This window comes from Euleptes europaea, chromosome 17 (assembly GCF_029931775.1).
Source record: "Euleptes europaea isolate rEulEur1 chromosome 17, rEulEur1.hap1, whole genome shotgun sequence".
In the NCBI taxonomy this organism is placed as follows: domain Eukaryota; kingdom Metazoa; phylum Chordata; class Lepidosauria; order Squamata; family Sphaerodactylidae; genus Euleptes; species Euleptes europaea.
In genome coordinates this window covers 11050082-11067773 of record NC_079328.1, presented here as the reverse complement: position 1 = coordinate 11067773, position 17692 = coordinate 11050082, and the positions used below count along the sequence as shown (strand labels likewise).

General features: G+C 46.4%; 1 protein-coding gene across 1 annotated transcript in view; it reads right to left on the bottom strand.

The window, feature by feature from the left end:
* The window catches only part of APBB3 (amyloid beta precursor protein binding family B member 3), a 28370-nt gene that overhangs the window by 10108 nt on the left and 570 nt on the right, over positions 1–17692 (bottom strand). Inside the window, exons 2-4 of the mRNA XM_056862633.1 lie at positions 4143–4321; positions 1220–1296; positions 65–125 (exon numbers count right to left, since the gene is read on the bottom strand). Of these exons, the coding sequence (XP_056718611.1) occupies positions 65–125; positions 1220–1296; positions 4143–4321 (317 nt within the window). The remainder of the gene's footprint in view (positions 1–64; positions 126–1219; positions 1297–4142; positions 4322–17692) is intronic.

The following is a 17692-nucleotide window of genomic DNA, read 5'->3' as shown; positions in this document are numbered from 1 at the left end:
TCCTCAGTCAAGTCAGGTTTCTGAGCCAAATTCCCCTTGTGTGCCACACCTCACCTGACTGTACCTTGGATCCAGGCTCTGTGCTGACTTGATGCTGCTCCTCCCCAGGCCAGGCCAGTGATGTTCTGTAAGCAGTAGACAAGCAGAGCAGAACTGTGACGTGGAGCTTCTCAGCCAACCCTGGTGGGCTTCTTTTCATCTCCACAGCAAAGGCAGAGTAGCAGTTATGAATCCAATTACCGGATTCCTTTGTTTCTCCATGGCGGAGGATGATGGAGGAAAAACTGAGATAGTATGGTCTATCACATCAATTTCTCCTTACAAGGGACTATGCTCAGGCAAACGCTATGGTTAAACAGAGGGTTCTGGATATTGAAAGGCAGCATGATTTTAACAGAGTTAAGAGCTTCCTTTGTGATCCAGGCAAGTTAAATAAGGTAGCTTTGATGCCTTATGTTAAGCATTTAGATAACCCTGATCATAGAAGGATTATGCTGCCTTCAACAATTCTTGAGGGTATAGAGGATTACCATCTACAGAATGTGCATGCTTATGTAGAGATGGAAATATCGAGACCCTAGAACATTATTTTTTATTGTAAGATCTATAGTCATATTAGGGAAACTTTGATTACCCCCATAATTTCCCGCCATCCCGGTAAAAATAGAAGGACCCTTCTTTTAATAATGCTAGCAGATAAGAATCAAGAGCTCACTTTTAAGGTCGCCAAATTTGGATGGATTGCCTATAAGATTAGGAAAACTTGGGTAAGCCATATATAGGCTTTTTAGCAATAATTTTTAGCCTCCAAGACTAGGAAATTTGGGTAAGCCATATATAGGATTTTTAGCTATAAGTTTTATAAGATAATGGATAATTCTGTGAAATTATAATTTAAAATGTTTCTTTTCTCATGAGTTATTTGATATTCTGGAAGTTTGAATTATTGTATTGATTCTATTTTTATTGGTCTTGGACTGTATTAAATAAATTTGATTTGAATCCAATTACCTTCTCGGCTCTCCAGCTAAATCCACTGTCCCTACTGGACCTTGTCAAAAATGTATTGTTTCTGGTCAGATCTACACTTCTGAGCCACTAGATAACAGTCTTATGCCCTTCAACCCCAAAAGAAGGCCACAGAAATATTTTGTTCACATTCATTCAAATGAAATGTGACATGTGCATTTGGCAACGTGTCCCATGCAGCCAGTCCTACCTTCTGGGAAGTGATGCCATCGGGCTTGGAATGGGTCTCTCCATCAGCACTCGGTTTACTGCAGAAGCTTGGGGGTCCTAAGGGGGAAAAACTCATGAGAATCCTCTCAGGCTTGAAGTGAACTTGGAAAGAATATGGCACCATATTTTGGGGGGCTCATCTCTCACTTTGTAGAGATTGCTAAAATTCATGTGATTCCCTACAAGACAGATGGTGACCATATTGCTGACACCTCCCACAAATCCACACTGTAGATGGGTACCCGTATTTATCACAGATCTCAGATAGCAGAACTCTCAAGCAGCAGCAAGGGAAAGATTCTGCCTGAGTCTTAGCAGGAGGCAGGACTGGGTACGATAAAAACGGAAATGTGGCGACACACACTTTTTTACTGGTTGAAAATACATTTTCATCCCTCTGGCTTAATTTATGACCATCTTGCTGCCAATCCTTTCTCCCAATGAGTCCAAAGAGCCACAGAAAGATTAAGAACTATAGGGTTAGATCCAGAACAACTTCTAGAAGAAGGATTAAAAAAAGCAAAAAGTGTGGTCCATCAACACCTTATCGATATCGAGCTACAAACAGAGCATGCCACCTTACCCCCTCTTTACAACCAACTGAAACCTAGCTCGGATTTGGCTCCAGCTTCATATCTGGTCAATATTTCCAACCCAAACCATAGATGGGCCCTTTCAAGGGCAAGATTTGATGCCTTTCCCTCCTCGCTACTATACGGTAGATTCCATCATACTCCCCGCTCCATGAGACTCTGTCCCTGCTCTAGTGTCTCCATAGAGACAGTCTCTCATGTATTATTTCATTGTGTTTGGTATGCCTCTGAAAGAAAGTGGTTAATTGAACCTTTTTTACAGCGATTTAACCTAACCGGAAGCCCCATACATCAATCTGAGGGTTTTTTATTAAGATATTTCTTGGAGGACAAAAATGTGGAGGTAGCAAAATTTTTGTTTATCGCATTTACCAAACGTAAGGCCGTCACAAATTATCTAGGTCCCCCATCGACTGATAGTCACTGAGTCCTCTGATGTACAAACTCTATGTATGGACTCTAACTGTCCTATAGAATGACGGTTATAAATGTTCAGGATATTTGTTGTGGATTTTATATATTCCTTTTAATCTTAAATGTCTCTGTCTGGTCGTTGACCGTTATAATAAACTGACTGACTGACTGACTGAGTCTTAGGAACACTACTGGCAATCATATACTGGATCAGATCACGATGGGTAGGCTTGTTATTCTGTCAATAGCAATAGAAAAGAGCAAGAGTCCAGTAGCACCTTAAAGATTAACAAAATTTCTGGCGGTATGAGCTTTCGTGAGCCACAGTTCACTTCTTCAGATACAACTAGAATGTGAATCCATCTATCCTTAAGTAGAGAAGAGTGAATTAGACACACAACGCAATGTAAATGTCAAAAGCAAGTAAATGACATTGGCATGTTGGATTAGGTATGATATACAGAGGGACAGTAGGTATGGAAAAATTAGCATTGGTAATGAAACAGGAATCTCAGATCTCTGTTCAATCCAGGAGAATGCATTGTATTGAGCTTCATTATTAGTTGTAATTCAGCAGTCTCTCTTTCTAATCTCAAATCCCTTTGTAAGAGAACTGCTACTCTTAAATCAGCAACTGAATGTCCTGGAAGGTTAAAATGTTCCCCCACTGGTTTCTGAATGCTGTGGTTTCTGATCTCAGACTTATGTCCATTTAATCATTGTCACAGTGACTGGCCTGTTGGTCCAGTGTAGAGGGTGGAAGGGCATTGCTGGCATGTGATGGCATAAATCACGTTAGAAGATGAACAGGAGTTCATCTGTACTGGATCAGTACAGTTCATCTGTACTGAATCAGTGACTGGATCAGTAACCCTGTGTAAGGCTGCTTCACAAGTTCGCATGAAACTAATATAGGCTCCTCCATCTCACTCTATTGGGTAATATATGTAGGGAATCATATCAGTTCATACTGGAGTGGGAAAAACTATTCAGAAAGAGGTTATTACCCTGCCAGAATCTATACTGTTTTCTTCTAGACAGCAAATTCTATGAAGAATTAGCAAGTACATGGGACAGAGCCAAGTTTTAATGAACAGTAGTTGGGTACCCCAGTGGATGAGCTGATCTTGCTGCAATAGATAAAATCATTATGGGAAATCAATAGGTCTTAGCATCTATTACATTTAACTTATTTTATCCAGGGCACTTAATGGATGGCCTCATCTGATGCTGACTAATGTCAGCAGTCCTAAACATATTTACTTGGAAGGACTTTTTTGTTTAATTTTTACATTCTTCATTTTGAATGGCCAGTAAGTAAAAACGTTCAACCTAGACTCCTCGCTTCACTTTTTGAATTGGCGGGGAGGGGGGGGATGCCACAGTTTGCCTAGGATGACAAGAAACCTTGGGCTGGCCTTGATTTGGCAGTGCAATCCTAAACAAGGATACACCATTGAAGTCAAAGGGCTTAGAAGGGTGTAACACTGTTTAGATTTGTACTGTGATTTATCTCGCCCACATGCATGCCCTCTGGGTGACATCATCAGTCTTTGGTGTCAACTTTGAAAAGAATGTCTTTGTTGTCCTATAGGACCTGGATCACATGGAAGCATTCAAATACAGAAATACTGTTGGGTGAAGCTGAATCCACAACTACTATCCATTGATAGTGTCCTGGTTGGCCACTGTGTGGACAGACTGCTGGACTTGATGGGCCTTAGTCTGATCCAGCATGGCTTTTCTTATGACACTTATACCACAATAAGAATTTTTAAAAAAAACACAGTGGATAACATGGAAATAACCCCAACAGTGCAGAGAGAGGGAGCAGTTATTGGTTTATCTACATTTTTATTATTGATCATATAGGTAGTAATGTGCATAAAGCTTTACCGTTTCTAGTGATGTAGCATCCCCATTGGATGCCAAACCAGTGGTGCATGATGGGTGTTGCCACTGAGTGGTGCCTGTAGGCACATGCCAGTAGTAGGTCCCTGAGGAATCACGGATTTTCCTCCATCCTGGTGGAAGGTCAAGATCTGCCTCCAGATTCTGGTCATTCCATAGGTTGTCTAAGGAGAACAGAGAAGAGATTTCATGGACATAATTTCACAGTTTTGTGCCACCAATATATTTGCCCAATCCCTCATCTCTACCCCAGTACTGGCAATCCCAAGATACACGGCAGTCCAATCTTTTGCTTCCTTCTAGTTTTAGATTGGGCTAGGGATGACCACTTTCTGGGTCATTTCCCAGAGGAACAGCACTCAGTGACTAGTTGCTTCAAATGAGGATTTCCCACTCTTTTATCAATATCAGCATATTTAACTGCATATTTATAGCTGCTGAGTTTGGGAGGCAGGTGCAGCTGAGAAGAAGAACACCGTATTTTCAAGCAGGGACATCTGCAGGGAAACTCCTGATTGTTGTTAAATTTTTTTTCTTGGGCTCCTCTTGCACATTCCTGTTCTGAATGCATCTGTGCTTGAAGCAAGCCATGGCAAGAAGGTGGCAACCATCCACCCATCCCCTTTTCCCTTAGCCACAGTCTTAAATATTGGCTTTTGTACAGCACCTAATAACCGGCAGGGGGGGAGTACAAGACCCATGTCCCAGTGCAAGCCATGCACATGCTCATTCTCTGTCACATGGCTTCCCCCACTTTATAATGGTCCCCAATCCTGTTCCTTCTCCTTTATCAACATCACCGTGCAACATTTTTCTCCTGCTAAAGTCTTTGCCCCAAATCTGAAAAAAATCCTCTTCATTGACCTTTCCTCCTGCTCATTTTCCCATTTTCATCCAGTTCCCAACTCCCCTTTTAGATTTTGTCTTTATGACCACGCCACCCCTTACATTATTACACTCTTTCTGAGATTCATATTGACCTTCGAATGCTCTCTACCTTCTCAAATACCAGCGGTGATGTAGATATGTAGATGCCTCTTTAACACATGAAGCTGCATTATACTGAATCAGACCATCAGTCCATCAAGTTCAGTAATGCCTACTCAGACTGGCAGTGGCTCGCCAGGGTCTCAAGCAGGGGTCTTTCACATCATCTACCACCTGGTCCTTTTAAATGGATATGCCAGGGATTGAACCAGGGAACTTCTGCATGCATGCAAAGCAAATGCTCCACCACTGAGCCGTGGGCCCTCCCTTTGTGAATAGGACTGTGACAAAATGGATTGCACAGGTACCCTGTTCTCCAAGGGGGATACAGAATTTACACATCTGAGCCAAGTCTCAGAAGATACAGGTTTCCTCTGGTGGGAGGAAAACAGCTCAGGGAGAGCAATTTGGAGTGGATGAACGGGCAAAGGGTGAAGCAGGCACTCACTGGCAGGCTTCTTCCACTCAGCCTCCTCCCATAGTTGCTCTTTGGTTTTCAAAAGTCAGGAGACAATATGCGCTCTTCTCATGTACCATCTGTTCTGGCTCTCATACTTCCTGGGCCTGGATGCAAATAATGCATTCCACGTGCCCCTGTTTTGACTCATCAGCCATCCCATGCATCATGGCATTCAGAGGCTACAATCAGCCAAACACATCTCGAACACCAATCACATGCCAGGTGCAGTACATACTGCTGAAACAACTAGTTTCCTTTGCAAAGAAAGGATAGTCTGCTTTACACGGACAAGAGGGAGAGGTGTTGGAATTTTAAAATGTGGAAATTGTGTGGATTTTAATTAATACTGCCCTAACAGCCAATAAGAAAGAGCCCATTTCCCCCTTAGAAATCCATGAGTGTAGGACCAATGACAAACACAAAGCCAAAAGTGCATCTAGGTGCTTCTGCTATAGGAGGGCCAGGTGCAATGCTGTGAACGTAACTGTATCTGCCCCAGTGCACACAGCTAAAAATACCCAGAGGTCATCGTGCCCCTTCTGCTTTACTGCCCAGTTGATTCGCCCAGCACAGAGAGAACAGAAGGGAAATAGCCAATTGCTTGAAATTCAGTTCCATACTGCAGGCCCTGCTGTCTTGGCTTGCCAGGCCACATCCCATTCATTCAGGTCTTGCTCATCCTTTGGAACAGCTCGACTGGCTGCCAGAAACAGCAGCACAGGAAGGGAACCTTCTGCCCATAGTGTTCAGTGCAGAGAGTTGCTGCCCGGCCCTGTTCAGCAGGGTGTAGTGGTAAAGATCGGTGGCTAGGAGTGGTTGACTCTAATCTGGAGAACCTGGTTTGATTCCCCACTCCTCCACATGAGCAGCGGAGGCTAATCTGGTGAACTGGATTTGTTTCCCCACTCCTACACATGAAGCCAGCTGGGTGACCTTGGGCTAGTCACAGTTCTCTTGGAGCTCTCTAAGCCTCACCTACCTCACAGGGTGCCTGTTATGGGGGAGGGGAAGGTGATTGTAAGCCGGTTTGATTCTTCCTTAAGTGGTAGAGAAAGTCCTGCCCCATGCACATGCATATCTTTGAGGCCATCTCCTGGCTTCCAGCCTGCCCCCCTGAGAAAGCTGTTCCCAAGCTGGTGAGCTGCTCAGAGAGTGGCCAAGGGCTGTTCTCCTGGAAGGCCACTCTTGTGTATTGCCTGCCCTGCTTCAAAATGCTCTTCCCAGAAGCATTCTCCAGCTGGGAGAGAGAAGCTGTTGGCAGCCAGCACAGGCTTGCAGGTTCTTGTGAGCAGCAGCTAACCTGTGTAGTAAACTGCTGGCTGTGAACAGTGTGAGGCTTTCACTGGAGAAAGCGGCCTCCGGGCCACAGTGGTTGAGCGTGCACCAGCAGCCATCTGGACTGAAACCAGCACACAGTGCAGGTAAATTGATCTGGGACACATGCTGGGCAAGAGCTACTGAAGTCAGTAGAGAACTCTCCTGAATGCTGACAAACATCCTTCAACCACCTCCCCATCGATTCATCCAAAATTAAGAGTTGGGACTTGTTGACTTCCCACCACAATCCTGGAACTTCAAGATGGAGCCGGTGGAAATGTTCTCAAAACAGGATTTTTCGTCATGGCTTCACATCTTCTGATCTCCACAGTTGCAAAGCAATGATCTGCCCCCAAACTCTCACCCACCAAGAGAGTCAGAGAGCCGGCAACCTAATTTAGCCAAAACAGAGCTCTAGTTTTACCCCACACTGCCTAGCTCATTTACCTCTCGTCTGCTTTGCTTACAGATGGCAACCACTTACCATTTAGTGACAACTAGGGTGTGTCATGCATACCTTTCTACATCCATCTCTGCTAGTGTCATCCTCAAGCAGCGTTACATCCTTCAAGACCATTGACACCAATAGGCTTGGAAGAGTGTTAACTCAGCTCAGGATGATATCAAGAACCTGTCCTGGTTCGAAAATCCCTGGAATAAGGCAGGCAGCTTCCTTTCCCCCATAAGCCAGCCTAGAATGGGGGCAAAGCCCAGAACAGCAGCATTTCCCTGTAGAACTACTTGTATAGTGGGGGGTGGCAGACCAAGGTGAAAGACCAGCCTGTGCTGTCCAGCTTGACACAGTGGCGAGTGCTAATGCCACATATGCCACCCTTCCAGACCCTTTTTCACTTCCGTGTTGGAACTAGAAGGGGGCACGTGGCATCATTCTACAGGCCAGATTTGGTAAAGGGACATCCAAGAGTGGGGGGGGGGGGAACATACAAAGGCCCCAACACTGGTGGTGAACAGCTTCTTATTTCCCATTGTACTACCCGACCACGATTAATACCTTCTGCAGAGAAGAAGAAAGGCCCTATCAGAGTGATCCAAATATTAGAGTGATTCAAAAAGTTGATCGTTGGAGCATAACACACTCCCTTTGAAGGGAACCTCCTATTTCTCCAAGAAGCAGGAAGAGCATTGGTGAGATCGTCATGAGTTTAATTTTCTCCACTATGATGTTTTAGGATTGGAAGAGAAGAGGAATTCAGTACCAAGGCAGCCCCTCCCCCCACCCCCGTTTAGTAGTAGTTATTCAACACAAAAAGAGACCACAAGTGTCAACAGCACAACCTGCTGGTCCTAAGAACAGGCCTTATAATCTGTGCCATAATATTTTCAAAATTCATTCTTTGCAATCCAGGTACAGAGACAAAGCTCAAATGAAATGAGGCTCATGGTTCAAATTTTACATCCAGGAAGCTCAAATCAACATGGCATTCATAAAGTTCTGCTGGGGAGGTTGGAGGGTGGCAAGTAGCCCCTCCCCTCACGCTGATGTATCTTAAACATCTGCTGCCGCCACCAGTGTAACATCATCATAGTACCAGCACTGTGTCACACATGCCATTCTCATGCAGGTGTAACTGTAGTGCCATCACAACTCTGGCACAAAGCACATGTGTCAGAGCCATGGTTAGATAACACTCCCAGAATTTAGTCTGGTCCCCAGTCCCTTCCTGTTCCCAACTTCAGCTGCCTTCAGAATGGGACTTTTCCTGGGAGAAGGCTCTGAGAGTCCTCCATGACCTGGCCAGCCTTTGTCTGGCAATAGGGAGGGCAGGGTCATCCAGGTCCACAGTCCTCCCCCAGCATGCTAATCCATGCAAGCTGCATGACATAGAGGGGAGATGGGGAACAAGGGCTGTTGGGGTGATTGGCAGCTGACTGCAGTGATCAGCCACATGCGTCTAGGTGAAGGCTGGCCGGCCAGGAAGGTGCTGAGCAAAATGAACTCAGTCGAAGGTGGCCAATCAGAATGAGGCCAGCCCCCCACTTAATCGGGTCTAACAATACAACGTCTCAGATGTGTCTGTGCCTCCTAGCCTTTCTGGGAGGTGATCCCACACAGGGCATCTCCTCTTGGGGACATCAGTGGGACCTGCATCTCCTGGGGGGGGGGGCAGTTTCTCTCCCAAGTGATCTGTAAAGGGGGCCAGCTGGTATCTTTGGACTGCCTGTCATTCCATCACATGTCAAAAAGGGCAGTGGTTTAAATATCCATCTGCAAGGATCTCTGAATATGGCTGCAGGGCTTGTACACTATTCCTTGCGTTCCCATGTTCAGAATCTTTACTGTGATCCAGAGTCCAGGCATCTAACTGCTATGCAAGCAGGGCCTGTTTATAGGATCCTTCTGATGCAACCCCCCCCCCCAAAAGCAACTCTGGATTCTTTCAGCAGGTCCCACTTGCGTTATCTATGTGCAAAAGACCCTATTCACATTAAAAATGCTATGGATGAGAGTAGGCACATAGGTTTGCCCCATGCCCTGCCACACCTCCAGCCTTATGTATCACAGAACAGAAACAGCCTTGATTTTACAATCGTTCAGAAGCTAGGATCTGACAAGATCCAGATCAAAGCATGTGGGAGATATTCCATACAGCAGAGTCACTAATTTCCAGAGCCTCCCCACTTAATTCCATAGCTGAAATTACATCTTTGAATTGTACAGAACAATATCTTAACCTCCCTCCTCCTCCCCACTACCGCAAACCACTAAACAATCGCACTCATGCCAACTCTGAGGATTTAATCAAAGAAATGCAGCTTCCACAGATGGGATTAATCTGGCATGAGCAGGCGATAGCTCTGTACACACTCCTCGTCCCTCCCTCCCAGTTCTGTCCATGCTCTCAAATGCCTTAAGGGAGAGAGGGCTTAGGAGCAGAGATGCCAGTAACTTTCCTTCATTTGTTATTTGGAAATAACTGGAAACATTTCTAGCCCTGCAAAAAGGAAGCAGATGGGTGCCAAAAAAAAAAAAAAAAAAAGCTGGAAAATTATTTGTGTGCGGGGTGATTTTGTTAGCAATTAATTCACTTTAATCAAACCTGGCCATCTTCACAATGCAGTCTGTGGCTTAGCTTGTACTGCCAGGAGGCTGAATCGCCAAAGCCCGTCCCACTAACTCCCCAAGTGTGAAAGAATGGGCAGCTCGTACGGTCCACCCAATTCATGGAGACTGTGGAGCACCATGATCCATGTTGCCCCCTCTTAGTAAGAGCTAATACATAAATCTCACAACAGTTTCATAGGAGGAGGAGCAGAAGAAAAAGAAGACGTGTTGGTTTTTATATGCTGACTTTCTCTACCACTTAAGCCCAAGGTCATAGAATCATAGAGTTGGAAGGGACCACCTGGGTCATCAAGTCCAACCCCCTGCACAGACTTCTGCTAGAGACGCTGGACTGAGCGCCACGTTCTTCGGGGGCTCCCGAAGAACCCAAGAAACGTTCAAATCTGGGATGCATCCTGCACCCCTACCCGGATCCTAAATAGTGGACCGGGGACCAGGAACTCTCCTGCAGCGGTTTGACCCCCATTTTTCTGAGAGAGGACTACTCTCGGGAAACTGGGCAAGGTTCCGCGGGCATTGAGGGGGAAAATATAACGCCGCGAACGTCTCTTTGTATTTAGGCTCAGTCCTCCTCTACCTATTACCACCTAAGCAACCATACGGAAGCAAGAATACCTACTCTTCTAAAATCTGAGTAAGTTATAAAAACTCTTTCGTTTTACCTGGATTTGGAGGATCTGAAGAATTGGCAAATACATCTATCAAATCCGTGCCTCCCCACCTGATGTATAAACGACTCTTACAAAACAAAAAAAATCAGATAAACCGGCAGGAATTCTATCAATTTGATCAGTGGGTAGACATAACAAATAGGAGCTTTTGAAAGACGTTACAACTACCAATCAGATACTTCGACGCTGAAAGGGGAGGGAGGAAGAATCCCCCCTCCTTAGTTGTCGTCTTTCCGCCTTCATTGTTTAATGCCATTGCGAGACTGTAACAGACTGAGATCGTGAGACCGGAAGTGTGTCTCCCTTGTGTAACTGGCAAATCACTCCCAAGTTCCTGGAAGAGGAGGTAACGAAAGGTCCACAGTTCTACATCTTTATGGGTATATCCTGTTTTTTGCCGCAGTCTATACTAGAGTGTTTTCAACTTGATGGTATTTAACATCAAAATACTACCCACAATACAGGAATCCTGTTGAATCACCTACAAATTTTTCTATTTTTTGGTTTATTTGCCCGGACTCTACCAACTAACTAACAAAACTTTTAAAAGTAGCAAGCATGGAATGTGCGATTAAACAGATGGGTCAACTAATTGCCATGACAAACACCATATATCAATCTATTAACCAAAAACTGGATTCTATTTTGGATGTACTTAAAGACATAAAGGACCAAGCTAATACAACAAAGTCAGATGTGATAGCAGTGGATTCTCCAAGTGAGAAGATGGCTCAAGATCAGGACATTCCCACAAAGGAAAAGGAGAGTCAGGAAAAACAACAAGACGGTGCATCCCTTCAACAGGAAACTGCAACAGACCAGCTGCTTACGAAGGATATGAACGTGAGAGACCTTGACTTTTATCTTTACAAATTGCCTGAAGAATTCTTTGATATTAGCTTGGAGGACTTGAAGGGTGGTAAGGCTGGAGCTACCGGGATTTCTTTTTATGAAGTTGGAATTGAAGAAACTACAATGCAGATGTACCATGAGAACTCCATGCTTGCAGAGGGAATTTTACCAAACACATCCAAGGATGCTCTCCGGTGTTTGGAGTCAATGAAGAAAAGTGGAAGACGCTGGGAATTCCGGACAAAGGGACTGGCTAAAAGAGTCTAGTTTGGTTTTCTGGAAATAGACAAGGGACTGGTTAAAAGGCTTGACTTTGGCAATAATGGTAGAATTTACTATATTAATACATTATAAAGACAATTTACAATGAATAGGTGTAGGGAGATATGGAGGGTTTACGGAGGTATTGTTCTATGAAGAAGAGATAATTTTTACTTATTGATCTAATCCATTTATTATTAGTGAGACTTATTAACCTTTTATTCTGAGATAATATTAACCACCTTTTAATGATTACATTCAATGTTATATTTTTAAAAGTGTATGAGATTTAGTTCAATGAGTGTAATTAGAAATATTAGGATTAGAATTGTAGATACCAAAGAGTGATGTCAGGCCTGAGTCTTGGGTAGAAGTCCCCCCCCCCTCGAGCTTTCATTCCGACTGGCTCAGAGCGGGATTGGAGTCGGGTTTGTGACCTGGTTTGGACCACCAGAGTAGGGAGTACTCCCCTGTGCGCAGGTGAAAAGAGCGATTCAGTGGGGCGGTCTACTTTGGTAGGGTATTGGGGAAGCCGGGATAGGGCATCTGCCAGCAAATTTTGTTTCCCCGGAACATGCTTGAGCACAAAACAGAATTGAGCAAAGAAGTCAGCCCAGAGTAGCTGCTTTGCGGACAGTTTACGGGTTCCAGTGAGAGCCTCCAGATTTTTTAATGTAAGCACTTGTCCCGTAGTACTTCCTAAAGCAACCTCCACAGACAGGTAATCCAAGGAAAGTTGAGTTTATTGGAAAACATACAGGTATTCAGAGCTTGCAGAAGTAAAGCCAGGAATGGGGGGGGCAGGGATATACAGCAGAATATATGGAGGGCTAATGGTCATAGTAGATAGTATCGGTTGGCACGGCAACCCCGGCTACAGGGCCAGGCTCCCACGGGCATCAAAGGCTGGAAAGGAATGCAACCGTTAGATAAACAATCCTTGAGAGAGGCATCTGTGAGGTATCTGCGAGGAGGCATAACAGCGAGGCCTGACATCCTGCTCCCCTCAGGGCCCCCTCCCATCTCGCAAGGGGGCTGGCTTGTGGGGGTAGGCGGTATGGAAGGCGCTCACCAGGCGAAAGGCGAAGACATTGCGTGCGCGAACCCACTCATCTTGGGCGGGGGTAAAGTGTTTCCAACGAACGAGATACTGGAGAGAACCGTGATGGATACGCGAGTCCAGAATCTTTGCAACTTCGAAATGCTCCCCCCCCCCCCACCATCACTGGCTGTTCCGGGAAAGGATCGGGATGCCATTTTGGGGAGGGCACATGGGGTTTCAGGAGACTTACATGGAAAATGGGATGTATGCGCCTCAGTGTTTTTGGCAGGGAGAGTTCTACGGTCACAGGGTTAATGACCCGAGAAATGGGGTAGGGGCCCACGTATTTGGCACTGAGTTTTCTGCACGGACGGGTGGACCGGAGATTCTTGGTAGACAGGTAGACCAAATCACCCACGTTAAAGTTCTGGCTGGGAGACCGGTGTTTGTCAGCCTGAGCTTTGTATTTACGTTTAGCACGCTCAAGGTTTTTCACCAGCCAGGGCCAGGTGGTCTGAATCATATGTACCCAAGCCGCCACGCTCTCGCTGCCCTCTTCCCCCGAGACATCAACATGGCCAATGAGACTGAAGTCCTGGCCACAGACAGCTTGAAATAGGCTAAAACTTGTGGATTGATGTACAGCGTTGTTATAGGCATACTCAGCAAAAGGTAATAACTCAACCCAATCATCCTGGTGGTAATTGACGTAGCAACGAAGATAACATTCTAGTACAGCATTAACACGTTCAGTTTGCCCATCCTTTTGAGGATGGAAAGCACTAGACAGACCCTGTTCCACCCCCACCAGTTTAAGGAAAGCTTTCCAAAACTTTGCTACATAGCTACTTCCGCGGTTGCTCACAATCTTGCGTGGAAAGGAATGCAGACGGAAGACATGTGACACAAAGAGGCGGGCCAGTTTTGGGGCGGAAGGAATACCTGCACACGGGACGAGGTGCACCTGTTATGAGAATAGGTCGGTAATAACCCACAAAACGGTTTTCCCTTCGCTGAGAGGGAGATCAGTCATAAAATCCATAGCGATTACCTCCCAAGGCTTGGAGGGGATTTCCAACGGTCGCAATAGTCCCCTGGCCCTGTAGCCGGGGTTGCCGTGCCAACCGATACTATCTTCTATGACCATTAGCCCTCCATATGTTCTGCTGTATATCCCTGCCTCCCTGTCTTCCTATACACTTGACACTGAGAGACACTGTCCTTCAGTGTTACTACTCTGAAGATGCCTGCCACAGTTGCTGGCGAAACGTCAGGAAAGAAAATTCCAAGACCACGGTTACACAGCCCGGATAACCTACAAGAACCAATGAACTCTGACCGTGAAAGCCTTCGACAATATTTCTTCCTAATGTTTAGGTGGAATCGCTTTTCTATTAGTTTAAATCCATTACTCCATGTCCTAGTCTCTGGAGAAACAGAGAACAAGCTAGTTCCCTCATCAACATGACATCCCTTCAAATATTTAAACATGGCTATCATGTCTCCCCTCAACCTTCTCTTCTCCAAACTAAACAAACCCTAAGTCTCTCCTCAAAAGGCATGGATTCTAGACCTTTGACCATTCTGGTTGCCCTCCTCTGGACATACTCCAGCTTGTCAACATCCTTCTTAAATTGTGGAACCCAAAACTGGACACAGTATTCCAAGTGAGGTCTGACCAATGCAGAATACAGTGGTAGTATTACTTCCCTTGATCTAGATACAATACTCCTATTGATGCAGCCCAGAATTGCATTGGCCTTCTTAGCCGCCATCTCACACTGTTGACTCATGTTCAGTTTGTGGTCCACTAAGACTCCCAGACCTCTTTCACATGTACTGTTGTCAAGCCAACTATCTCCCATCCTGTACCTGTGCCTTATGTTGTTTCTGCCTAGGTGAAGTACTTTACACTTCTCCCTATTGAAATCTATTTTATTGCTTATGGCCCAGCTCTCCAGTCTATCGAGGTCATTCTGAACTCTGACCCTACCCTCCAGGGTATTAACTACCCCTCCTAACTTGGTGTCACCCAGCTAGCGTCATGTGAGGGAATGGGGAAACAAATCCAGTTCATCAGATTAGCCTCCGCCGCTCATGTGGAGGAGTGGGGAATCAAACCCAGTTCTCCAGATCAGAGTCCACCGCTCCAAACCACTGCTCTTAACCACTACACCACACTGGCTCTCCATCAATGGAGAGACTGAGACAGCAAGGAGTAGGGGCAGTCTTAGTGATTCTGGGGCCCTGGGGAAAAGTCCAGGATGGCCTCCCAGTGCCAAGCAAAGGTGACTCTGGCCCACTGTGAGGTGGGCATGAGCCACTCTCACTGGAAGCCAACTGCCCAAGCTCCAGAAGGGGTGACTGCAGGTGGCAGCAGGAGCCCGATCTGCTTCTTCTCTCCCTCTTGGGGGTGCATGGGTGGGGGGACCATTCCCAGCATGGGGCCAAGGGCAATGGCCCCCATTGCCCATTAGCTAAGACCGCCCCTGGCAAGGAGCCCCAAATGGCCTGTGGGCCTCTATCAGACCAATGAACAAGCTACGGATCTCGCAAGAGTCTAATTTATGGTAATCCACCAGATCATGACGTTTCTGTCTGAGTCAAACTAAATGAGATTTGAGAGATACATGATGTTAACTCCTGACTTTTTTGGCTTAACTTCAGTGCAGCTGCAGAGGATTCCAGATCTGAGAAGAGCAGTATGTGTGTGTGTGTGGGGGGGGGGGGGGTTAACCTATTCTCTCTGTGTTATTTTTCCAATCAAAATCTCAACTGCCCATCTGCTTTCCCACCCATGGGGGGGGGAGTATTGAGTCCACTGATCATTTCACCTGGGGAAAGGGCAATTTTTAGCAAATAATAGCCTGTGGGGAAAGAGTTCAGCATCCCCTCCTCAGCTCCAATCAAATTTGGACCCTCCCCAAATCTGCATTAAAGTAAAAATGTTCTTAAAAATCAGGATACACTCCATGTGTCTGTTTTGACCCTGAGTTTCACTGGGAATGGGCTTGAAACATCCTATACTTGCTAACACTCTAATCGTAACACATTTTTAGGAAGGCAACGAACTGGAAACCAATTTTTAGATAATATTCTCATCCCTAGTCACTGGTTGATCAGTACTGTGACTGAACATCATTTGCTCCAGGGTCTCCACCGTCAGTGTTCCAGCCCTGCCAAAGCACGAATTGGCCAGGAACACATCCCAGCTCACAGGTAGCCCATGTCTTTCTTTCCCAGACAGTTTCCTACCACCTATGAGAGTGTGGGGTGAAATCAGTATCTGACCCACACTCTCTGACTGGGCCAGTAGGTGGATTCAGCCCTAGTTTTGCTAGATGAGCTGGTTTGGACAAGTTTGTGCAGACCCTGGGCAACTGTGTGTGGGCAGACTCAGGTCACCCGCATTCCCCAGCCCCACGTGTGCCCAGTCACAGATGCCCAGCCCTTCATTTGCACCTTACATGCTCCATTAACACATGAAGCTGCCTAATACTGAATCAAACCCTTGGTCCATCAAAGTCAATATTGTCTACTCGGACCAGCAGCGGCTCTCGAGGGTCTCAGGCTGAGGCCTTTCACATCACCTACTCCCTTCAACTGGAGATGCCGGGGATTGAACCTGGGACCTTCTGCATGCCGAGCAGAACCTCTACCACTGAGCAACGGCCCCTCCAGCATAAACCCTAACAAGTTGTGCTCCCCCCACCCTTCTCCTCTGACTGGCTGTGGAAGGGCTTAAGTGCATCTGAACAGGCACCAGTCCTGCCGTCTTCATTGCCTTTTTGGGGGGGGGGGACACATTCAGGGTCCTGTTCCTCCCTCATCCTGGAAACTGGCTCACCATCTCTCTCACAGCCAGTGGTGTGGAGATGTGTCATGACTGATCTGGTTGCCTGGGCAACAGGCACCACCTTCTCCACCTGACTGTGCCAATGCTCGGTGTCTCATCACGAAGCCTGTGGACTGTTCAGGTCACCCCCCCCCCCATCACCACTGATGATGGGGGAGGGATGTATCAGCCCTCTGCAGCCCGGAGACTGTTTGGCTCGTGGGTAGAATGGAGTCTTGGGCACAGTTCCCAGAGCAAAGGATACTAAACATTTTCCCGGTGTTCCCTTTACTTTCCCCGCTTTAATTAAGCCGATATCCAGATGCAAAGCCCTCTGCTTAGTCAGAGGACTGGTCAGACCTTCTGGTCCCTGCCTCAGAGGAGCAGTAGGAGGAAATGTCACTGCCTGCCTGATGTCACTTACCTGCTTGAATTCCCAGTTGCAATGCGGTTGTTTGAATGGGCAAACTCGATCCATTTCACAAAGCAGAAGGGAAGGCCGCTTTTGGATCCCGGATCCCTTTCCTGAGATTCAGCCACAAGACAAGGCCACAAAGGATCTCAGGAAAGGCAGTTCAGTTCTATTTTCCCTGAGCTCTTCCAGATGGCTTCCAGCAGCCCAATTTTAGGAGTAAGTGCCACCCATTCCTCGCCCAGAGAATAAATGGCCCCAAGAATTCAGGAGTTGTCCATTCTTGGGCTACCAGTCTAAACACATCTACTTGTGAGTAAATCCCACTGAGGCTGGTGGGAGGCTGCTCTCGACAGCCACGCCAGGCTCATCTTGTTCTTCTGCAAACGCTAAAACCTGTTAAAAGTTTAATGGAAGAAGGGAAAGAGGCTCCCCAGCGTCTGCCTTGGACGCCAGTGGCACTCCGGATCCCGTAAATGTGGAGGAACCCAAGGGAGCCTGAAAACCCTGCCCGCCTTTCCCGCAGAGGGGGCTCCACAGCGGATGCCACCCTTCAGCACCAGGGACAACTGCCTGGGCACTAGGCAGCGGCTGGGGTGGATCCTCAACCTGG